General features: G+C 50.4%; 1 protein-coding gene across 1 annotated transcript in view; it reads right to left on the bottom strand.

The window, feature by feature from the left end:
- ZNF423 (zinc finger protein 423) overlaps nucleotides 1-20,436 on the bottom strand; it is a 313,307-nt gene extending 292,871 nt beyond the window's left edge. The window contains exon 1 of the mRNA XM_064489189.1: nucleotides 20,077-20,436. Coding sequence (XP_064345259.1) covers nucleotides 20,077-20,116 — 40 coding nt within the window. The 5' untranslated portion in view covers nucleotides 20,117-20,436. The remainder of the gene's footprint in view (nucleotides 1-20,076) is intronic.
- Between the last annotated feature and the right edge of the window lie 364 nt (nucleotides 20,437-20,800).

Raw genomic sequence — 20,800 nt, 5'->3', positions numbered from 1 at the left:
GCCCAGCTAAACCCAGCAGACCAGCCAGGAAGAGCGGCCTGGGGTGAGTAAGGAGAAGCAATCTAGTTGACCCCATCCTGGGCCCGGACTCAGCAGGACTGTGGCAGTGCCAGGTCAAGTCAGGCCCCAGTCACCAGGGAGAACGGTTAGAGTGGGCCCCACATCCCACCCAGGGGTGTCCTTGGGGAGCCTGGTGCAAAATGAAAGGGAGGGAGGCAGGAAATGCCGAACAGGGCTGGTCCCAGCTAAGAGGGGAAGCCACAGAGAGGTAGGGGCTGGGGGGGGGCCACAGCTCCACCCAGGGAGACACGGGCTCCAGTCAGCCTCCACCCCTGGCTGGCCCTGGCCCAATCATGGGCTTCTCTCCCAGCTCCTCCACCCTGCAGGGGCCAAAAAAAAAAAAAAAGAAACAACCACCCAGGCAACTCGATATGGTCCAGAAACCTCCAGGGTCCTTGGGTTCCAGGAAGCCTGCACAGGAGGGGGTGGAGGGCAGGGAATGCAGAGGGTCGGTGCCCAGGGAGAGGGACTTGAGGAGGGAGGGGAAGAGCTGCTCCTCCTGGGCCTCTTGGCCAAGATGGGCTTCAGCTGAAGGGCTGCCTGGAAACCCAGCCCTGGAGGGGCATGCACCCTCGGTTCAAACCCAAGCTCCAGGGAAGATATTTGGTGGGGGAGAAGATGCAGGCTCACAGGCCATTTCCTGGGCCCAAGGGACAGTTTGAGTGGAAACAGAGAGAGGCCCAGAGGACAGGGCTCTTTAAATCTTTGAGTTCCCTTAGCAAGGCCACCCACCCCCAACCACCACATCCAAGATTCCTGGGCTGAGCCAGCTGGACTCCTGGGGCTTAGGGGTAAGGGGGAGACAACAGAAAGGAGGATTCCCCACCCTAAATGGGGCAAGTAAGCACCTCCCATCTATAGCAGAAGAGACAGGCTGGCCTGGCTGGGAGTGGAGTTCCTAAAAAACCAGGAAGCAGGTACAGCCCTGTCCACCAGCTACCCAAAATGTCCCAAAGACCTGGCCTTATCCTCCTACCCTAATCTGTCCATGCTGCTTCTACCTCAACTGAACTTGAGGAGTAGGCCCAGGCAGGCAGGAGGGGGGAGGCAAATTGGGGAGTGTGAACTTGGCCACCAGCTGGGTCCTCAGGGGGAACATGGTGTTACCAGCCTCAGAGTTCATAACTGTTTATGGGTCTGTCTCCCAGCCTGGCCCCTGGGGGAGGGGAGGCCACTCATCCACCAGGAGCACAGACGGTGGCTCTGGGAGTTACTTGGGCAGGCATCACGGTGTCAGGCAGCCTGATTGTGACATGTAACATTGGACCTCAGGCTGACCCTCAACGCTCCTCACCTGCAGGATGGCAAATGTAATGGTGCCAGACTCAGAAGGCTGCTGAGGGGATTCATGAGAAAATATGAATAAAGCACTCAGCATTTATTCATTATATTATATATCACCAAACCTCAATAAATATTAACCCCTCCTGCCATCCCTGTGGCCCGAGCCAAACCAGTGTCCACAGAGTGGAGCAGACTTGAAACTCTCCTAACAAAAATAAGGCAGGACCAAATGCACAGAAAGGGCTGAGAACAGGCCCAGCCTTACCCCAGGCTCAGACCCAGAACCTACAACAGGCCTTAAGCTCCCAGAGCAGCCTGAGCAAAGGATATTTGGAGGCAATGGAGACAAAAAATTCAGAATAAAGCCCATTCAGATACCCAATTCACACTGAATTGTGGATGGAGCAGACGCATGGAGGCAGCTGTCTTCTCACTGGCCTGACTGGAGGTCAGAGGGATGGGGACAGCTCAGAGACTTGGGTACCGACAAAGCATTGGGATTCCCTCCACTTCCAACCACGGGAGCCAGGGCCTAGGGGTCAGAGCCCCTATCCATGGGATACGGGGACTTTGGAAATGAGCAGCCTGACTAACAACTGGACACCAACTGTGCTACATAGGTGCAGTGGGAGCCAGGCAAGGCTGTGGGCTTCTCTGGATCAGCGCTTCTCGTCTGGCAAATGAGGAGGGACACCTCCAACCTACTGCCTGGGTACTTGGAGATGTCCATGAGAATCTCTGGAACCATGCCACGCCAGAGGTTCTGCAAACCTCTGGAGTCATTCAACCTCAAGGCCCACAGTCCTGGGGGACTCCCCAGAATGGACCATCAGGTCACCCCAACTGCATATTGATGTAACTGTTCACTATTGTCATTCTTACTACCCCGCCCCCAACTAAACTGCAAGCTCACTGAAGACAGGGACCCAGTCCTATTCACTCATCACTGTGCATCCAGCAATAAGACCTAGCACAGAGTCAGAAATATGCATCCAGGGAATGAATGAAGTCAGGAAGTATCCATCCAGTGATTGAATGAGTGAGTGAGTTTTAAGTGGCAAACGCAGAATCACTAGATCTGTTTGCAAATCTTTTGTCTGTAACTTCTTGAACATATGCAAGCGTACTCAGAATTGCACTCCCATAATCCCCATACTTGCACACTTGGGAGCTGTACATGGGCAGAGTACGGCTCTGGGGCTAGAGTGCCTGCGTTCAAATCCTGTCTAGTCCCAGCTGTGAGACGAGCGATTTGTTTTGCCACCGTGGGCCTCAGTTTCCTCCTCTGTGAAACGGGGATAATCACAGAATCTACCTCAGAGGGTTGTTGCGAAGCTTAAACGTGAAGTGCTCAGAAGCAATCGAGGGCATTTATTCTTTATTATTGTACACTCTGGGATGGCCTCTGCGGTGGTCAAATGCCCTCCCCCCGCCCCGCCCCAAAGCTGCGGGCCAATCCGCTCTCCAGGTCGCGGCGGGCTCCCCCCAGGCGCACATCTGGCCAGCGGGGGCCGCAGCCCACCCACCGGTCGGCACCCAGCTGGGGGCTGGACGGCGCCGCCGCCGCCTGCCCGCCCCGCCCCCGGCTCTGGGCCCGGGGACTCAGGAGTCCTGGGGGCGACAGCTGGGCCCCGCCAGCCCCAGACTCCGAGGGGCGGGCGGGCGGGGGCGGCCTGCGGTGCAGAACAAGCCCCGGCCCCACCCGGGTAGCGCGAGCGAGCGCCGCAGCCCGCGCCTTCCCAGCCAGCCCCCCGCCGCGGCCGCTTTGTGCCCAAACCTGGGCCTGAGTTATTGCGCCGCAGCCATGGAGCCCTCCCGGGCGGGGGGCGGCCCGACGCGTTCCCAGGACGGTTGCCTCAAAGGGGTCCCGGGGCCGCCCCGCGGGGCGGGCAGACGAGGGCCCGGGGAGGGGCCGCGTTCCCAAGCGCCCCGCCGACTGGCCAGGCTCGCTGGGCAGGACGTGTCCCGAGTCCCCTCCCGTGGGCCCCCACCCCATCTCTTTTCCCGCCCCCTCCCCAACCCCAGATCTCCTAGCCCTTCCCCACCACTTCTCCATTCCCCTTCTCTCATCTCCCAGGACCCAAACCACACCGGCAACTCTACAGACAAACCCAGGAGGGTCCCTGAGGGCCCGAAATCCCACCTCCCGTCCTGGAAATCTGTGCTTTCCCCACCCCACCGGCCTCGGGTCACAGCCCTGGCTTGGAGAAGGGTTGGATTCTGGGCTGAGCCTCTGAGGGAATGGGCTGTGGGAGCCTCCTGGCCTCATTTTCCCATCTGTCAGACAGGGGTGGGAATGTGGGTCCAGTGCCAGGCACTGGGGACCCGGCAGTGACTAGGACAGGCAGGGGCTCTGCTGGGTGGTGCTCGGAGCCGGCCTGCCCAGGGACGGCCCCCTCCCCGAGCCCTCCGTGGAGATAGGACTTCATGGTTGGGGAGGAGCGCCACTGAGTCCCCTAGGGCAAGACTAGGAGTCAGAAGCCGTCCTTGCTCAGAAAACGCCGCATCAAACTGACTCACCACCAGGAGAAGCCTCTCTCTGGGGCCTGGACTGTTACACAGAAACCAAAGGGCTGGGCCAGTGGTGTGTCCTCCCAGTTGAGGAGGCAGAGGCCCAGAGAAGTACCTCCACCTCCCACATCCCCCAGCCCCACCAAAGCACCAGTTGCAAAGGCTTCCAGCCAGAAACTCCCCTCATGACCACCCCCATCACCCTGGGCTCAGGTGTCACCTCCCAGATGTCACAGATGGCCCTGTCTGGACAGCCTTCCCCACCACTCCCAGCCTGTCCCAGGACCTGCTTCATTTCCCAGCAATTATGTTACTGACTCACGTACTTGTAGATGGGCTCTCACTCCCAACTAGGATAAACTTGAAGAGTGGCTGGCACATAGTAGGTGCTTAATAAGCATGCGTGGGATGAATAAATAAATGAACGAGTAAGCCAGTCATTATAGTAGACCTCAAAAGACTAGAAACCCACACTGTACCCAGGTAGTAGGACTCCCTGACAAGTGATCAAGAAGGTTGGAAATCAGAAACTATTAACATCTCTGAGCAAGTCCCACAGTAGCATGTTAAAGGCTCTGAGAAGCCCAGAAAGTTAAAAAAAAAAAAAAAAAGAACTTCTAACTTTGTTCAACACAGTGGTTGTCAAATGGGTTTGGCCACAGGAAATATTTTATTCTTTTGGTGGAACATCAGCGAAGCCCTGGAATACATTTCGGGAACCACCAATACCAACTCATTTTTCACCCTCACAACCATGGCTTTATAGATGTAAACAGAATCTTATCAAGGAGAAAGGACTTGTCTCTTTGTTTTAGTGGGGTCAAGTCTAGCATGGTGCTTGGCACATAGTAGGGGCTCCAAAAGCATCTCAATGAATGAGTGTAAGGTAAATTAATGAACAAAGTCTACCACCCATGTGTGGTCTCTACCCCTGTACTCATAGTCTGAACCATGAAACCAATGACAAGAGTCTCTTCCCCCCCTGGAGTCTGGCATTCACACACCCACACATGCATCATACCTGGACACACAGCCGAACTCCAGCTAGTACACATATGCACAGACTCACACACACATGCACACACCCACAGGCACACACGGACTCATGTACACAGACACACACATGCACACCCATTCTGGGGCATACACCCTCCCACACAGTCCCCTTCCCTGTGCCTGGCCAGTGCACCCCTTTAGAAAGACAGCTGTCCTGGACCAGGTGGGGAGAATGAGGCATGCAGAAACCTCACTCATAACCTGGCACCACCAAGAGGGTAGGGTGGCCCCAGCGGGCAACAGGTTAAAGTTAGGTTTTACCCAAGAATTTTCTCTGGTGTTGCATTCTGAGTGCAAACGTATAGGTGAGAGAGGGAGAGAATGGAAAGTGAGGCAGCTTCAGAGTGTGAGTCCTACCCCCATCCCGGGTGGCCATTTCAGTTTTACAAAGCTTTCTCACTCCTTTCCTGGGAGTGGAGCCCCCCTTTCACAGAAAATGAGGCTGAGGCTCACGATCAACATGGCAAGGAAGTAGGTGGGATAAGACGTGGGAGTTCAGGTCTACCTGATCAGGATCTTGAGAGGGCTTGAGAAGTCCAACTTGTTCCCAAGGCAGACCCTGGTCTAGGTCAGCGGCAGCAGCAAGGTCCACCCCTTCTCCTCCTCTCCTCCTTGCCCTGCCCCCAGGCACAATTCTGCCACAAGATCATCGTGTGACCTTGGACGTCCGACTTGCCCTCTCTGGAAAGTCTGACCAGTCACATGAGAAGGAGTTCGGCTAACGGTTCTCCAAGATCCATTACTGCTTGTGAGAAAGAAAGCCTAAGACCTCCGCCTCAGCGGTCAGGAGTGAGTGTCGAGACGAACTGAGATACGGCCTAGAAAGTACACAGCCCAGGGCCTGCACACAGGGGTGCTCGTCAAATGTTAGCTGCCCTGGGTGCTGTGATTCTGTCCTGAGCCCAGATCAAACACTACCCCTTCTTCCAGGCCATGCCTGATTCCCCCTATCAAAAGGAGCCCCTCCAACTTCTGTCAGCCCTCAACCTGCACCTCCTGGGCTTGGGCTGCCCTGTCTGGTCCTGTGGTTAGGGCTGTACATCCTCTCCAGACTGTGGGCTCCCTGAGGGTATGGCCTCGATTTGGTTCATCTCTGCATTCTCCTTGGAGCTCAGGCTAAGATACTCACCTGGGTAAGATACTCAGGATTCAGATGGATGGATGGATGGATGGATGGAAGAAAAGGAAGGAAAGGGAAGTGATGGGCGAAGAGAAGAGGATGGATGAATGACAGAGGGATGGAGAGATGATGAATGGAGGACGGATGGATGGATGATGCATGGATGAGTAGATGGATGGATGGACAGATGGAAGAAGATCTATGACTAAAGACTAGTTGAGGGAAAGAAATGTCCAAATCCCCAAGTTCCACATTCAGAGAGTGCAGTGCAGTTCCCCTTCTTAAAGGAGAAATTAAAATGTTTTATAATGATAAGAAAAATGGTCAACCTCACTAGAAATCAGGGAAGTACAAATTAAAACAATGAACTATTTCTTGCCTGCCAGATTGGCAAAAAGGAAAAAGGGGAAAAAGAAAGAGGAGGAGAAGGACAAGAAAAGAAAAAATGGGACACATCATATGTGGGCAAGGATTAGGAGAAACACGCATTCACACTATTATTGAAGGGTAAATTGGTACATCCTTTGTGGAGGGCAATTTGCAAATATCCTTCAAATTTTTCAAGTGACTACCCTTTGACCTAACAATTCCACTTCTAGGAATCTAGCCTAAGAAACACAAAGATTTAGAAGCAAGGATGCTCCTTGCATCCTTGTTTATAACAGTGAAGAACTAAACATCCCTCAAGAGAGGACAGTAAATAAATGCTGGTATACCCATTCGATGGCGTTACAGCTGTTGAAGGGGAGTTGTCTATAATACTAACATGATGGTGTCTCCTAGACCAATAGTTCTTAACCCTGGCTGCACACTTGAAGTAACCTGAAAGCTTTCAAACAAAACAAAACTAAACTAAACTAAACTGACCTGGGGCCCCAACCTCAAGAGTCTGGATTACTTACTTGGTCTATGGTGGGGCCCAGGTAATGCTATCTCTTTAAGTGCCTAAGATGACATTTATGTGCAACCAAGATTGGAAACTCACTGCCTCGTGAAAACAGCAAATAAGAGAAAGTGTAGTCAAGCAGAATATGATAGCATCTTGGTTTAAAATTATGTATGCATTGGTGTATATACATATGTTTTTGTGTAAATCTACCACAGAAGAGGTGTGGGAGGAAAGATAACTGTGGATAACAGTGCTCATCTCTGGGGAAGGAGGGGATTAAATTATTTTTTAAGATGTGTAAATCATTTTTTTTGAAAGACGTGGATATGGACAGCCCAAAAGGAGTACACGGATGGGTGGGGAACAGGACAGCACTCCTGCCTTCACTCACGGCCCTCTCTCCTAGCCCAGAGTCCAAGGACTTCTCCAGCCCCTGGAGAAAGCACAAGTTTCTCTGCTGTCTTTTCAGGCCCCATGGGCAGTTATAAGTAAAGGTAACATTACTGACTACAGGCTCCGGAGCTGGACAGGGCCTGGCTAATCCCGCTTCTGCCCCCTCCAGCCACGTGACTGTGGGCAAGGTCCTTCTGGGCCTCGGTTTGTGTAACCGTGAAATAAATCAGAGAGCTGTTGTGAGAACAGGTGGGAAGAGCTGAAGGCGGGGCCTGGCACAGGTGAGTGTTTGGTCATGACCATCCCTCCACATCCTCCCTGGGATTGGGCTGGCCATGCTGGTGGCTCTGGATGGGCATATGTGGGACTCGAACCTTCCCCGCCCACAATGCCCTTGGATTAGAGGAGTACTGGGGAGCCTGCTCCAAGGAGGCTTGGCAAAGGCCCTGGGGGCAAAAAAGCCAGGGGCACATCAGGCTGGACTCTCAGGCACCTGAAAAGATACCGGCAGCACAGTCATGCCTTCTCTTGTCTGATGTTCCCCCTCAACCCTCCGAAGGGTCAGAGAAGCAAAGGAGGCTCGAACTGGAGGACTCCCTAGACTTCAGAATTCTCACTCTATGGACCCATCACTTAAAACGTACCTTGAAAAGACCTAACAATATCTTTCTAGCCTGTATTATGTTAAAGCTAAAGCATCCAGTGTTTTCCCACTCGAATGTTCCAGGAATTGAAATCCTACACCAACCAAGATTGACAGCCAAGCCAACCAGTTCCATCCCATTTTATAGACAGGAAAACAGAGGCCCACAGAGGGAGATGCCCAAGATCACAGCACATACCTCCTCCAAACCACAACCCTCCCCTACAAGAGAAATAAATCAATTTTCAGCGAGTAGGCGGGTCTTTCTTTTTTATGCTGAGCTTTATTTTACTGGCAGGTTCCCCTGCAAACGATCCTATTTTCTCTTTCCTGCATGATTCTCCCAACCCATCTTTCCCTCCTGATACTATTCAGGGGCAAATGGCCCCTAAAAAATGCAGAAGGTCCAAAGGCCACTTAGTGGAGGCTAGACAGCAGAGTCCTGGCCAGCACCAAGCTGGGTCAAATATAGGATTGTGGCAGGAAGCAGAGAAGGGAGAGTTTATTCAATTTAAAGCTCTGTTTTATTTAAAGTTAGTACAAAAGTCTCATATTGATTTTATTGTTTAAAAACATTTTACAATCTAGCACAACCCTTGGCATAAAGCCTTCCATAAACAGTAGCTACACACTATTTACAATAGCCAAGACATAGAAACAACCTAAATGTCCATCAACAGATGATTGGATAAAGAAGCTGTAGTATGTATATATGTATATATATATATATATATATATATATATATATATATATATATACACACACACATATATATAGGAATAAATATATATATATATATATATAGGAATACTACTCAGCCATAAAAAAGAATAAAATAATGCCATTTGCTGCAACATGAATGGACCTAGAGATTGTCATTCTAAGTGAAGTAAGCGAGAAAGAGAAAGAAAAATACCATATGATATCACTTATATGTGGAATCTGAAAAAAAAAAAAAAGACATGCATGAGGAAAAAAGACATGAATGAGGAAACCATAGCAAAACAAAATGACAACCTATGGAATGGGAGAAAACATTTGCAAATGATGTGACTGACAAAGGCTTAATTTCCAGAATATATAAACAGCTCATACAACTTAACAACAAACAAACAAAAAACACAATCCAAAAATAGGCAGGAGACCTAAACAAGCATTTCTCCAATGAAGACATACAAATGATCAGTGGACATACGAAAAAATTATCAGAGAAATGCAAATCAAAACTACAATGAGGTGTCACCTCACACCAGTCAGAATGGCCATCATTAAAAAGTCCACGAACGATAAATGCTGGAGAGGGTATGGAGAAAAGGGAACCATCCTACATTGTTGGTGGGAATGTAGTTTGGTGCAGCCATTATGGAAAACAGTATGGAGATTCCTCAAAAAATTAAAAATAGACTCACCATATGATCCAGCAATCCCACTTCTGGGTATATATCTGGAGGGAACTCTAATGCAAAAAGATACATGCACCCCAATGTTCATGGCATCACTATATACAATAGCCAAGACATGGAACCAACCTAAATGTCTATCAACAGATGACTGGATAAAGAAGTTGTGGTATATTTATACGATGGAATACTACTCAGCCATAAAAAATAAAATAATGCCATTTGCAGCGACATGGATGGACCTAGTGACTGTCATTCTAAGTGAAGTAAGCCAGAAAGAGAAAAAAATACCATATGATATCACTCATATGTGGAATCTTAAAAAAAGAACACTATGAACTCATCTACAAAACAGAAACAGACGCGCAGACTTAGTAAACAATCTTATGGTTACCGAGGAAAGGGGGTGGGAGGGGATAAGTTTGGGAGTTTGAGATTTACAAATGTCAGCCACTATATATAAAAATAGATTTTTTTTAAAAGTTTCTTTTGTATAGCACAGGGAACTATGTTCAATATCTTGTAATAATCTTAATGGAAAAAAATGAAAATGAATATATGTATGTATGTCCATGACTGGGACATTGAGCTGTAAACCAGAGATTGATGCATTGTAATTGACTGTAACTCAATACAAAAAAAAAAAAGATATTTAAGCTAAAAAATTAAATTAAATTACATTTTTAAAAAGACATAAATGAACTTACTTACAAAACAGAAAAAGACTCACAGACATAGAGAACAAACTTATGGTTACCAGTGGGGGAAGGGGGTGGGAAGGGATAAATTGGGAGTTCAAGATCTGCAGATACTATTACTATATATAAAATAGATAAACAAGTTTATACTGTATAGCAGTGGGAACTATATTCAATACCTTATAATAACCTATAATGAAAATGAATATAAAAAGGAATATATGTATGAATATGTCTGACCGAAACATTATGCCGTACACCAGAAATTAGACACAACACTATCAACTGACTATACCTCAATTAAAAAAATGAATAAATTCTTAAAAAATAATTTAAAAAATTTTTAAAACAGTAGCTACAACCTCATAGAAGAGAGTGTTACACACAGCCCCACCTCCCTCTGGGCTGAGGACGAAGGGGAAATGGCACAAAGCACCATAACCCCAGGGGCATGAGGGCTCCCAGTCCTCCAGGGGGAACATCTCCCACCTCCTGAACAGAATAGGGGCCAGCTGAGGGGACGGGAGAGACCACCCAAGATGCCAGCCGTGAGCCCCAGTCACCTTTAAAGCAGATGATCTCTGCTCCCTACCAGTTCACCCACTCATTCATTCACTCACTCACTCATGTAGGAATTCATCTACTCATTAAGCAGTCATTTTTTCACTATTCACTTATTCACTTGTCCACCCATTCATTTCTTCCCTCAACAGTTTACACAGTTACTCATTTATCTAACAAATCCTTTTTAAACACAAGGACCCAGAAGCCCAAGTCAAGGTCATATGCAAGTAAGTGTGGAGCCTTGGAAGCCCACTGGGCTGACCGTGTCCCAAACGAAGAAGTCCTTCCCCTGGGCAAGTTGAGTAAGGCCAGCTTTGCCAACTCTCAACAGGGCTGTTCTGGGGAATGGAGACTTGAGTTACTCCCTGCGGCCCCAAGAGACAGCCCCAGGACCAACACACCTACATTACAGGAGGCACACTGCATTTTAATGGAAAGAGGAGCATGTGAAATTCAAGCTAAAAATGCAGAGATGTGCCAAGTGAGCTCCCTGAGACTGAAGGTGTGTGAGTCCAGACTGGCTGAGACTAAGGATGCCACAAACACCCGCAAAGAAGTCTAAAGACGGTGACCTCCAAGGTTCCTCTTCAACCCGGGATTTTCAGGATTCTGAGAAGTTCAAAGGCAAAAATAGTAAAGGTCTGAATCCTCCCAACGTGTATGCCTGGCTGGTCCCTCTCTCCCTGAGGGGACAGGACATCTGCAGAGCTGTCCTGGGCACTGAGAGCATGTGCTCTGCTCTTGGCTCCCCAGAGAACCCAGCGCACTCTGCAGCCTCCACCCCAGGTGACAGGAGCCTGCCCCATCTTTCCATCCAGGGCCCTGGGAGACCGCTCTCCTCCCTCACCCTGGGGGCTCTCTGGAGCTGGTGATTGTCTCTCCTCTCCCCAAGTTCAGGCCTGCAGTCCCAGGGGGCTAAGGACAAAGCAGTATCTCACGTTCAGGAACCAGAAATAGGCCACATGTTGCTGGTGGTTACAAGGTCCTGCGGCTCCCAGGCCAAGGGGGTACACCCAGCCCGGATGTGGTAGCCACTACCATCCCAGCTCCCTTATCCAGCCATGCCCTGCTCCCTAACCAAGCCCAGATGGCCATTACTCTGCCTCAGGCAGGTAAAATTCAGTGCAACAGGAGTTAGGTGAACAGTATGTTTTATTTAATTAGGATCAACAGAAGAGATAAACCTCACAGCAGGACAGGGAATGACAACGCTGCAAAAAATAATTCATGCCCAGGTAACGAAAGGGCAAATTTCAATTACAGAAAAAAACCAGGGGAGGAAAAATGTACCTGGCACCACCAAGGAGGAAAAGGGTATGAAGTGTCGGCAGTACCAGAGCCACACGGGCCAGAGGCAGAAATCAAGGGAACTAAGTGGCCCTTCCAGAGCAGCTTCCCTCCCCTTCCCCATCACAGACAGACGGGCCTGAAGTGTGCAGGGCTGGGCAAGCCAGAGGGGCTGCCTGGGTCCTAGCAGGCAGGTGTGGGGGCCATGGGGCAACCTCAGCTCTGCCAGTCTCAGTCTCCAGAGGAATGGTGTCCCCAAAGGAGAGAGAACAAATGTTCTAATCCTGAGAGGGGTCACCAGATCACTCAACGGCTCCTAAGCACCCCTCCGGCCCTGCCCCCAGCCCACAGCTCCTCATCTCCTGTCCTGCCCAGCCTTGGGCACGTCAGTCTCCCCTCTCGAGCTAGACCAAGGAAAAGCACCACCAGCTACCAGAGCCACTTTGTCTTCAGAGCCTCTGTCTCTCATTTCTCCTTGGAAAAGGGAGGCCTTGGACTGAACAGTCTCTTTGGAGGGTGATGAGTGAAGAGCCCCCAGCCCCAAACCCTGGACCACCACCTGGGCGTTGGCTAAAAATGAAAGTTGACGGTGATGATGGTTGCACAACAATGTGAACGTACTTAATGCCACTGGACAGGACACTTACAAACAGCTAAGATGGTAAATTTTACGTTATGTCTGTCTTACCTCAATTTTTTAAAGGGAGAGAAATGAAGAGTTCTGAGCCCCTCCTCAGACCAGCAGGGCGAGCAGCTCTAGGATCTGGGCCCCGAAGCTGCACCTTCAACCAACATTACTCCAGGTAAAGGTGATGAACCCACAGCCCATCATCCTCTAACCTGCAGGAATCCACTGTCTCCCCAAACTAAAGCTCTCCTTCCCGGTAATGCCTTGAATTATCTCAATAAATACCTCTTGGGTGAATGAGTATTCAAAACAATGAATTCTCTAAGTTTCAAAGCCCCAGGAAATATTTCTGTTTACATACTCTCCCTCAGAAAGGTACTCTCCCTCAGAAAGGAACGCTCCCGCCACCAGATCTGGTGCAGCTGATGCTCGCTCTCCCATGCTCATCTCATCCCCCGACCCCGGCCTCAGGTGACGTCAGCCCCAACACCCCCATTAGCTGCGAGAGGGAAATTGCTGTTAAATTAGTGAGCCCATCTACAGAGCCCCATTTTATATCCCAATTCAGAAGATGACATGAACATCTGCTTTCACTTCAAGACATTAATTTTCAATTATTGGAGAAAAACAAAATTAGTCCTGACAAATTGCTGGCGAACACAAGCTTGTCTGGCGGCTCATAATAATAACTTTGGGGGCCCACAATTAGTGTCCTTGGCCAGAGATTCCTGATGGGTCCCTGTCATCTGGAGTCGGTGGCAGCCGTCTCCTTGCCCCGAGTTCTGTCCTCTTTGGAAGCCAGGTTCAGTGAACTAAGGAATTTCGGGTTTTCTCTTTCTGGAGAAGGCAGGGATCGGGGTGGGAGAGGTGTATATGAAAACATCCACTCTGATCGTTTTCAGTTTTGGACATTTCAAGCTTGCCTCCCTTTCAGCAGCAGGATGTCACACACATAGACGAGAATAAAAATCACTCCTAGTTCAAGGACACCCAGGAAAGGCGCCTTGGAGAGCCACAGGAGAAGGATAGGTTACAAGATTCTCTTACGAGACCCTTCTACCCCTGCCGTGATGGCATCCAGGATTCTAAGTCCAAACTCACCAGCCCCGGCCTCTGAGATCGAACTGCTTATAAATCTTCTGCGGCAAAGAACTATTTGCTGGGGATCCCATCAACCCAGGAACCTGGTTCAGCCCGGGTCAGTGTCTACAGGAGAAAAAGAAAGAAAACCCGGAATTTGCCAACCTTAAGGAGTCCAAATCCAGAGCAACCCACTTGATAACAGATTATCAACACCATAATCTCACTTGATGGGTTTTCTTATGTATCTTGGCTGCTGTAGTCACTACGTCAATAAGAAGCCACTGAAATGGGAATGAGCAGAAGAATTCAGAGATAATGATGTGGCAATCTTTGAATTTGACTTGTCACAATGGAAACCAGAGTGTGTTTGCCTAGCTAACACGTTCCGACTCTTAGCGGGGCAGGGAGGGTGGTCACCGGAGGGAAGCAGGTCAAAAAAGAAAGAGAAAGAAAATAAAACAACAACAACAGTAGCAAAGGAAAATCATATCTTTAAGAAGAGAATGAAAAGACATAGCTCCTTCCGAAGTCAACTCGGTAACTGAGCTCCGACATTGTGTAATTGACTTTGCAAGTAGAACAACAGCAACGTAACAAAGAAAATGTCAGTGTTTTCACAGCACTAATCTATAACGCTGGGAGGCCCTCCCGCTGTCAGCCAGGGCTGACAATACAATAGCTTTCAAAAGGATATTACCATCATGCTTTTATTCCTGACATCAATCAAGACAAAGAGAATCCTTTTCACAAGACATTAAAAATCAAACCTTTGTACAAGAAGATAGGGCAAACAGCACTCTCCTTAAAGACAGCCACACGGAGCAATCAGCTAATTGGCGCTCCTTTAAAAAGGTAAAGTATTTTTATTTACTGAGTGTACAACCCCAATCGTTGGCTGCCACCGATCCTGGCAGGTAAGCAATGAATCAAAAGTTTCCATCAGTATCTCCCCCACTCCACTCCACCCTACATCTCCCACAGTCAGAGGGGAGCTGACAGCGCCAAAAACTTCAATTGGGATATAACCAATCCAGGCTTAATTAGCCCATGTTGGGTGCAAACTACTCTGATTACCAACTAACATGCTTATACACAAAATGCCCTTGCAAGCTGACAGGAATTTGCAGAAATTGTCAAATTCACCAAGGTGTAGCAAGGTTTTCCTCAGCTACCCACAGTAACGGGGAGCCCACTAACAGTTTTCAAGGTATTCTGTTGTAATTACCCTGGACCTGCAGATAAGAAAGGAACCCTGATATCTACTGCAAACATTTTCAAGACATGAAGAGAATATTCTTTGCAAACACTAGTGTACCATGGACAAGGTCCAGGAAAGATAAGTCCAGCTTAACCTCGGGCAAACAAAGAGTTAACTAAACCCACCCATACACCTCGGTAAAAAAGAAAAGGAAAGAAAGAAAAAGAAAAAAAGAAAGATAGGGCCTTCAGGAAAGCTAGCCCTCCTCTGCTTTTAGATGGTTTTAGATGCCTGCATGTCAGAAGTTAGTGACGCTTACAGAAACCTGCAGGTCCAGGAGCAGGGAGTTAAGAGGTGCTAACATTTGCAAGAGCTCATTATCTACCCACTCTCCAAGCCACTGAAGTCGTACAGCCCACCAGCTGCCAAGGGGTTGAAGATACCATGTCCCCATACCTCTTTAGGGCTTGACAGAACCACTGTGGTCTAGGTGACTCCAGGCCCCTAGGAGGGGGAGAGGGAACTCACTTGACTTCCAGCAGGAGGCCCCTCTGGAACTCAGAGCCAAGGTGTTTTGTGGCTTTCCCCTCTGGTACCTAACAGACCATCTGCCAAAAATATGCAAGTCAGTCCAGTCACTCAAAGAGAGAAATGTCACTCCATAGGCATCTGCAGCAGAAAAGGATGTTCTCACTTTTCAGACATAACTGGGTACCGTTGTTTATTTTTAAACAGTATCTGAACAACAGGTGCTGTTCATTTTCCTGCAAAATGGGCAGAAATTTTAAAAGAAGAGGGAACTGGCCCCAACACTGCCTTGAAGAATCCATTCTCCTACCACTATTATCTAAATCAGCCTTTTTCCAAGAGCCAGGCAGCACATCTGCACCATCAGCCTCAGTGGCAGGTTTCTTCCGTTTACACATCCAAATGAACAGTTAAGAGAAATCAATGCATCTAATTGCCAGACTATTAAATCCTACATCAAGGGAAGAATTCCACAGCCACCAGCTTAAGAGTTGGCTACCGATATAGCAATTATTGCAACTTTCTGTTAGACTGAACCAGACCCGCAGCCTTAGTCTCCAGCTAGGAAGGCTGTATCAGATGCTATTTCTCCCTCCCCTGCTTCTCCCTCCTCCTCCTCCTCCTCCTCCTCCCCCTCCTCCTCCTCTGTTAACGCTCTGTAGCAGGCCACCACAGTGCCAAGGCTGGCTGGTTCTACCCAGTGCTTCATGGCTGTACAGTCACCAGCATTTTGCACCTTTTGTTATTAAGGCACACTCCACGCCTTATGGTTAAATGTTTAGCAGGGTCCTCCTGCCCAAGACAGATAGCTATCTTATCTTATTGTTTATCAAGTTTTTGCAAGGAAACAGGTGGCAGATTCTAAGCCGTCATTACTAGACATAAAGGATGTTTTCTAGTGAGACAGGCCCTTCCAAAGCTGGGAGTTGGTGACTTCAATGGTGGGGGTGGGGGGAGAATTAAATATTAGCATTAAGTGTCAAGCTGCCCCAATCCGCACAGAAAGCTAAAGAATCTATAATGGATTTGTTTTGCCCTTCCTACAAGATCATGTACATTTAGCCAAACAAATCTCGACAATTTACACTTGTATGTGGTCTCAGCTGAATCAAGAAACCTGTAACCTCAGAATGCCTCTATTTATTACATCTCAATTATTTCCATGGAAACATGAGCAGTGGCGAACTACACTGTTCCCAAGTCCCTAGACCACCAAATTTGTAAGATGGACTTTGGAGGAGCTACGGGCTTGCAAGAGAGGAAGATGGGGGTTGGGAGGGGAGCACAGAGAAGTCACTGGGTGTAGTTTTGGATCTTGGGGTTGAGGGGTGCGTGGACAGAGCCTGAGTGCTAATTAACATTAAGAACTGTAATTAACAGGCAGTTGCTAGATGGAGAAAATCAACACTATTACCAATTATTCAAAAGTTTTAAGCTGAGGCTGGAAAAAAGATGTACTAATTTTCCATATAAATGGACAGGCTATTTCGTGGATCTGAGGAGGCAGTGTGGGTAAAGAGAGACAGGTTAACAAACCACTTGATATGATCAGCCAAAATAACATCAGAGAGCTCTGATGGGAAGAGCCCCGGAGAATGAGGCCAAAATTATCAAAGGGAACAAAATCATCTCACAACAGCCTCACCACACCACCAGGAAACAGAAAGGGAGAGAATGGTGTCGGGAGGGGGGATATCGGTGAGAAAATGTGACTTTTGTATCATTCGTGGTTTTTTGGTGTGTGTGTGTTTTTTTTATCACAAGGCTTTTGAAAACCAAAGAGGCTCTTCTCTCCCCTGCCCTACTGCCCCGGCTCCCTTCCCTGTTTGCTGGGTGTCCCCTGGGAGCTGAGTTTTCCAAAGAAGGACAAACATCCCGAGGGGACAAGTGACCCCACTCCAGAAGGGAGGTTGTGTCCATGAGTGGAAAGTGAGACTCCCCCCGCACCAAGGCCTGTTTGATTTTCAAAGCAGCAATCCCGTTTCAAATCACACTTTCTGAGCATCTATTAGAAATTGTTATATTTCTGTCTTTCCTTCCTGCTATGGGCTTTCACATTCCAAGATCAATTACACACTCTACAGTCAAGCGACTTTCACAGCGGAATACGCGGGCTGGGGAAGTCCACAATGCCTCCCCGTTAGCCCTGATCCACAGCGGTGGAGGCAAAATAAAATAAAATAAATTTTAAAAGGCACCACTGTTCCTTAAGAAGCATCTTTAAAGGTGAAGACCTTGTCATTTTAAACACCTGGTGCTGAGCTGTCCACACTCGAGCACACACTTTTGAATATTGCTTGAGAAAGGGGGTTTGGGGAGGGTGGAGGCAATTCTTGAAAAGCAATAAATCCATCACCTGCTATAACTCTTATCTATTCAAATGATCTTCTCCCTTAATTCCTCGTTTGATAAGTGGCCACATCTCCACCCTGTTCACCCCAGTAAATAGCAAAATGGTGAGAGACAAGAGTTGTAGCTGCTTTTGGAAAATGCAAAGAACCGCAGGAAGAAACAGAGGATCTCAGACTCTAAAGGCAAAAAGGCGCTGTGTGGTTGATATTTACAACACTTCTCAAAATGCCTTCACTGGTCTTATTTCTACTCTCCCGTCTTTCCCCCATCGCTTAGCTTGAATTGTCTGCTATACATACACACATACACATTTAGAGAGAGACATTCATTAAAAATCACGTCCAGGCTCATTTCATGAAAGGCTGAAGACCAATTCTTGAGTCTTTCTCAGAGATATACAGAGTGGTTTTAGAATTAGGTTCCAGCGACTCTGAAACACCCACCCATCTGTTCCCTGCAAAGTGTTCTACCTTTGCTTTCTGTGTCTCGCCTTCTAAAAGAAGGAAGTATGGAGGCATGGATTCAGGTTAGAGGTAGGTAAGTTCTGTATCTTCCTCTATGAAAAATCTTTTCTGCATAGATTTAACTCAAAATCAACTGCCCAAGTTAGATAAAACTGTTTTTCCAACCAAAGACTTCAATTGTACATTTTCTTCTGGGCCACCTTAAGTGGCTCTTGAAGGAGTGATCAGTAAGCCAGGGAAAGAGAAAAGAAATCAAATATTATTTCAAGCCGAGAACCCTTCTATTCAGCAAAAGGACAAACATCTATCGTTTTCCTGCCCCCTTCTTGAGATCTCTCTTCTGGTTTCCTTGTCCCTCAACCAGAATACCCTCTAGACCTGCTGATTCTGTGGATCCCGCCAAACTATCCCGTATTGGGATGCGTGCCAGGGTGAGGGAAACAAGACCAACTTCTCTCTAGGAAAAAGAGGAAAGGGAGCATCCAGGAGGCTGAGTCTGGACTGAGTTGGTGGGTTTCTAAGATGACAGGAAGAATCTCTTATGAGCCGGGTGCCCAGCGATCTCCTGGGACTTTGGAAGGAGAGCAATGGGGGGTGTCTCACGACCCTACTTGCCACATTCAGTCCTAGCCTTTCCAGCCAGGAGCAAGGCTGGCAGGAAGGGAGCAGGGGGCCCTGCGCCTTCCCGCGCAGGCCTCCAGGAAATGAACTTTTCAGAGCAGAACTGGGCTCGGGCCAGAGGTCATCAAGGGAATTGGGAGAGGACAAGGGCCCCGGGACTTTTGGCTCCAGAGATGTATCTTCTCTCATCCTGTCCCTCTTCTATCATCTCCCAGCGCGGGCAGGAGGCCGGGCACCCACCGCCAAGGGGCTGGAATCAGGACAAAGCAGCAAGGCCTGGACAGTCCAGCGGGTGGGGAGAGAAGGGCAGGGAGTTGCTCAGTTGCCCTCACACGGCTTCTCCCCCGGGCCTCTGCTTGCCAGGGGCTCTCGGTAGAAATAGAAATTGAGGCAGACACGAAGAGGGGTGTATGTATGTGTGTATGTGTCCGTCCTCATAAACTTGTGCACTCCGGAGACCCGATACAGGAAGTTAAACGGAGTGTCGAGAATGTGGGTGCCCGGGGTCGGGTCCCGGGCGCCCTCGGCCGAGGGGCACGCACGGCGGCCGCTGCGCTCCCATGGGGACCCGCGTCCCGCCAGCCCTGCGCAGACAATGAACTCCTGGCAGTGGCTCCCAGCCCGGTTGGCCTCGGTGGAGGAGGCAGGAAGTGCGGGGGCCCGTGCCGGGAGAGCGGCCTGGGCAGGGGGCGGGGAGGGGGCGCCCGGAGGCCAGGGCAGGGGCCCGGGGCTGCGCTCAAGCAACGCCCGCCGCCCTCGGAGTCCCGGGCCGACAAGGCGTGGACAGAGGAAAGGTGGCAAGGCCCGGGGCCCAGCGAGAGCTGCCTCCGAGCTGCGGGCCTCTTGGGCGCCCGTTCTCACCGCCTCTTCCTTCCTCCTGCCGCCCGCCCGCCGCCGCCGAGATTCGCAATCCCCGCCAAGTCGGGCCCGCACCCCTTGATTGGCCACGCGAGCCCGGGGGCCCTCACGGAGGGAGCAGCAAGGGCCCCTCAGCGGCGCCCCCAGGCCCGGGTCCCCCGCGGGGAGCGGCGCCGGGCCCGGAGAGGGTCCGGTCGGGTAGGGTGTCCGCGCTGTACCCCCTCCACCGCCTCCGCCTCCCTCTCGCGGCTTCCTCCTCCCCCTCCTCTTCCTCCTCCTCCGCCTCCGCCTCCTCCGCCGCCGCCTCCTCCTCCTCCTCCTCTCCGCTCGCTCGCTCGCTCGGGTCCCCGGCCGCCCGCCCGCTCGCCGGTCCCTCCTCCCTCGCTCCCTCCCTCTTCGCTCGCTCGCTCGCGCCTCCGCCGGGCCTCGCTCGCTCACCTTTCACCGAGCGCGGCTTCGCCTGCTTCCGCCTGGACATGTCCGGGGCTCCCGGCGCTCCGTCGCCCTCCGCGGCCTGCTCCCCCCGCCGCCCCCCGCCGCTCCGAGCTGCCCTTCTCCCCCTTCTCCGCCTGCCACTCGGAAACTTTTTTTTTTGCAGCCGGGTCGGCAGCTGTGGGGAGCGGATCGCAGGTCCGGGGCGGCCTCCCTTGGGGGGGCGGCCCGGGCCGGCCGAGGACGCTCCGGGGCGGGGGGAGGCCCGGGGGGCGCGCCGGGGCCCTGCCTGTTGCAATGCGGCAGCCGGGGGCTCTCGGTCCCAGCGGCGGTCCCAGCGGCGCGGGGAGTCCGGAGGCCACTCGGCCGAGCCGAGTTATGCAAAAAAAAAAAAAAAAAAAGCCGCCCCCCTCCTCCTCCCCACCCCCCGCCGGCCCCCGGCCCCTACGGCCCCCTCCCTCCCTCCCCCACCCCACCGCCACCCTCACCCTCCTCCTCCTTCTCCTCCTCCGCCCCTTGCCGGATTTTTGTGCAAAGTTTGCAGGCGTCCGGCCACGCAGCCCGGTGCGGAGCTCACAATGAACCCATCTGAGGAGGGGGGACGGGGCTGGAGTCGAGGGGGTCTCGGGGGGGGAGGAGACCGGGAGGCGGTCTGGAGCGCGGAAGCTCAGTACCCCCCGGGGGAAAAAAAGCGTTCAAATTACCCCCTGCCGCACAAAAAATAATAATA

Source organism: Camelus dromedarius, chromosome 9, assembly GCF_036321535.1.
Source record: "Camelus dromedarius isolate mCamDro1 chromosome 9, mCamDro1.pat, whole genome shotgun sequence".
NCBI lineage: Eukaryota > Metazoa > Chordata > Mammalia > Artiodactyla > Camelidae > Camelus > Camelus dromedarius.
This window is presented reverse-complemented; position numbering and strand designations above follow the sequence as displayed.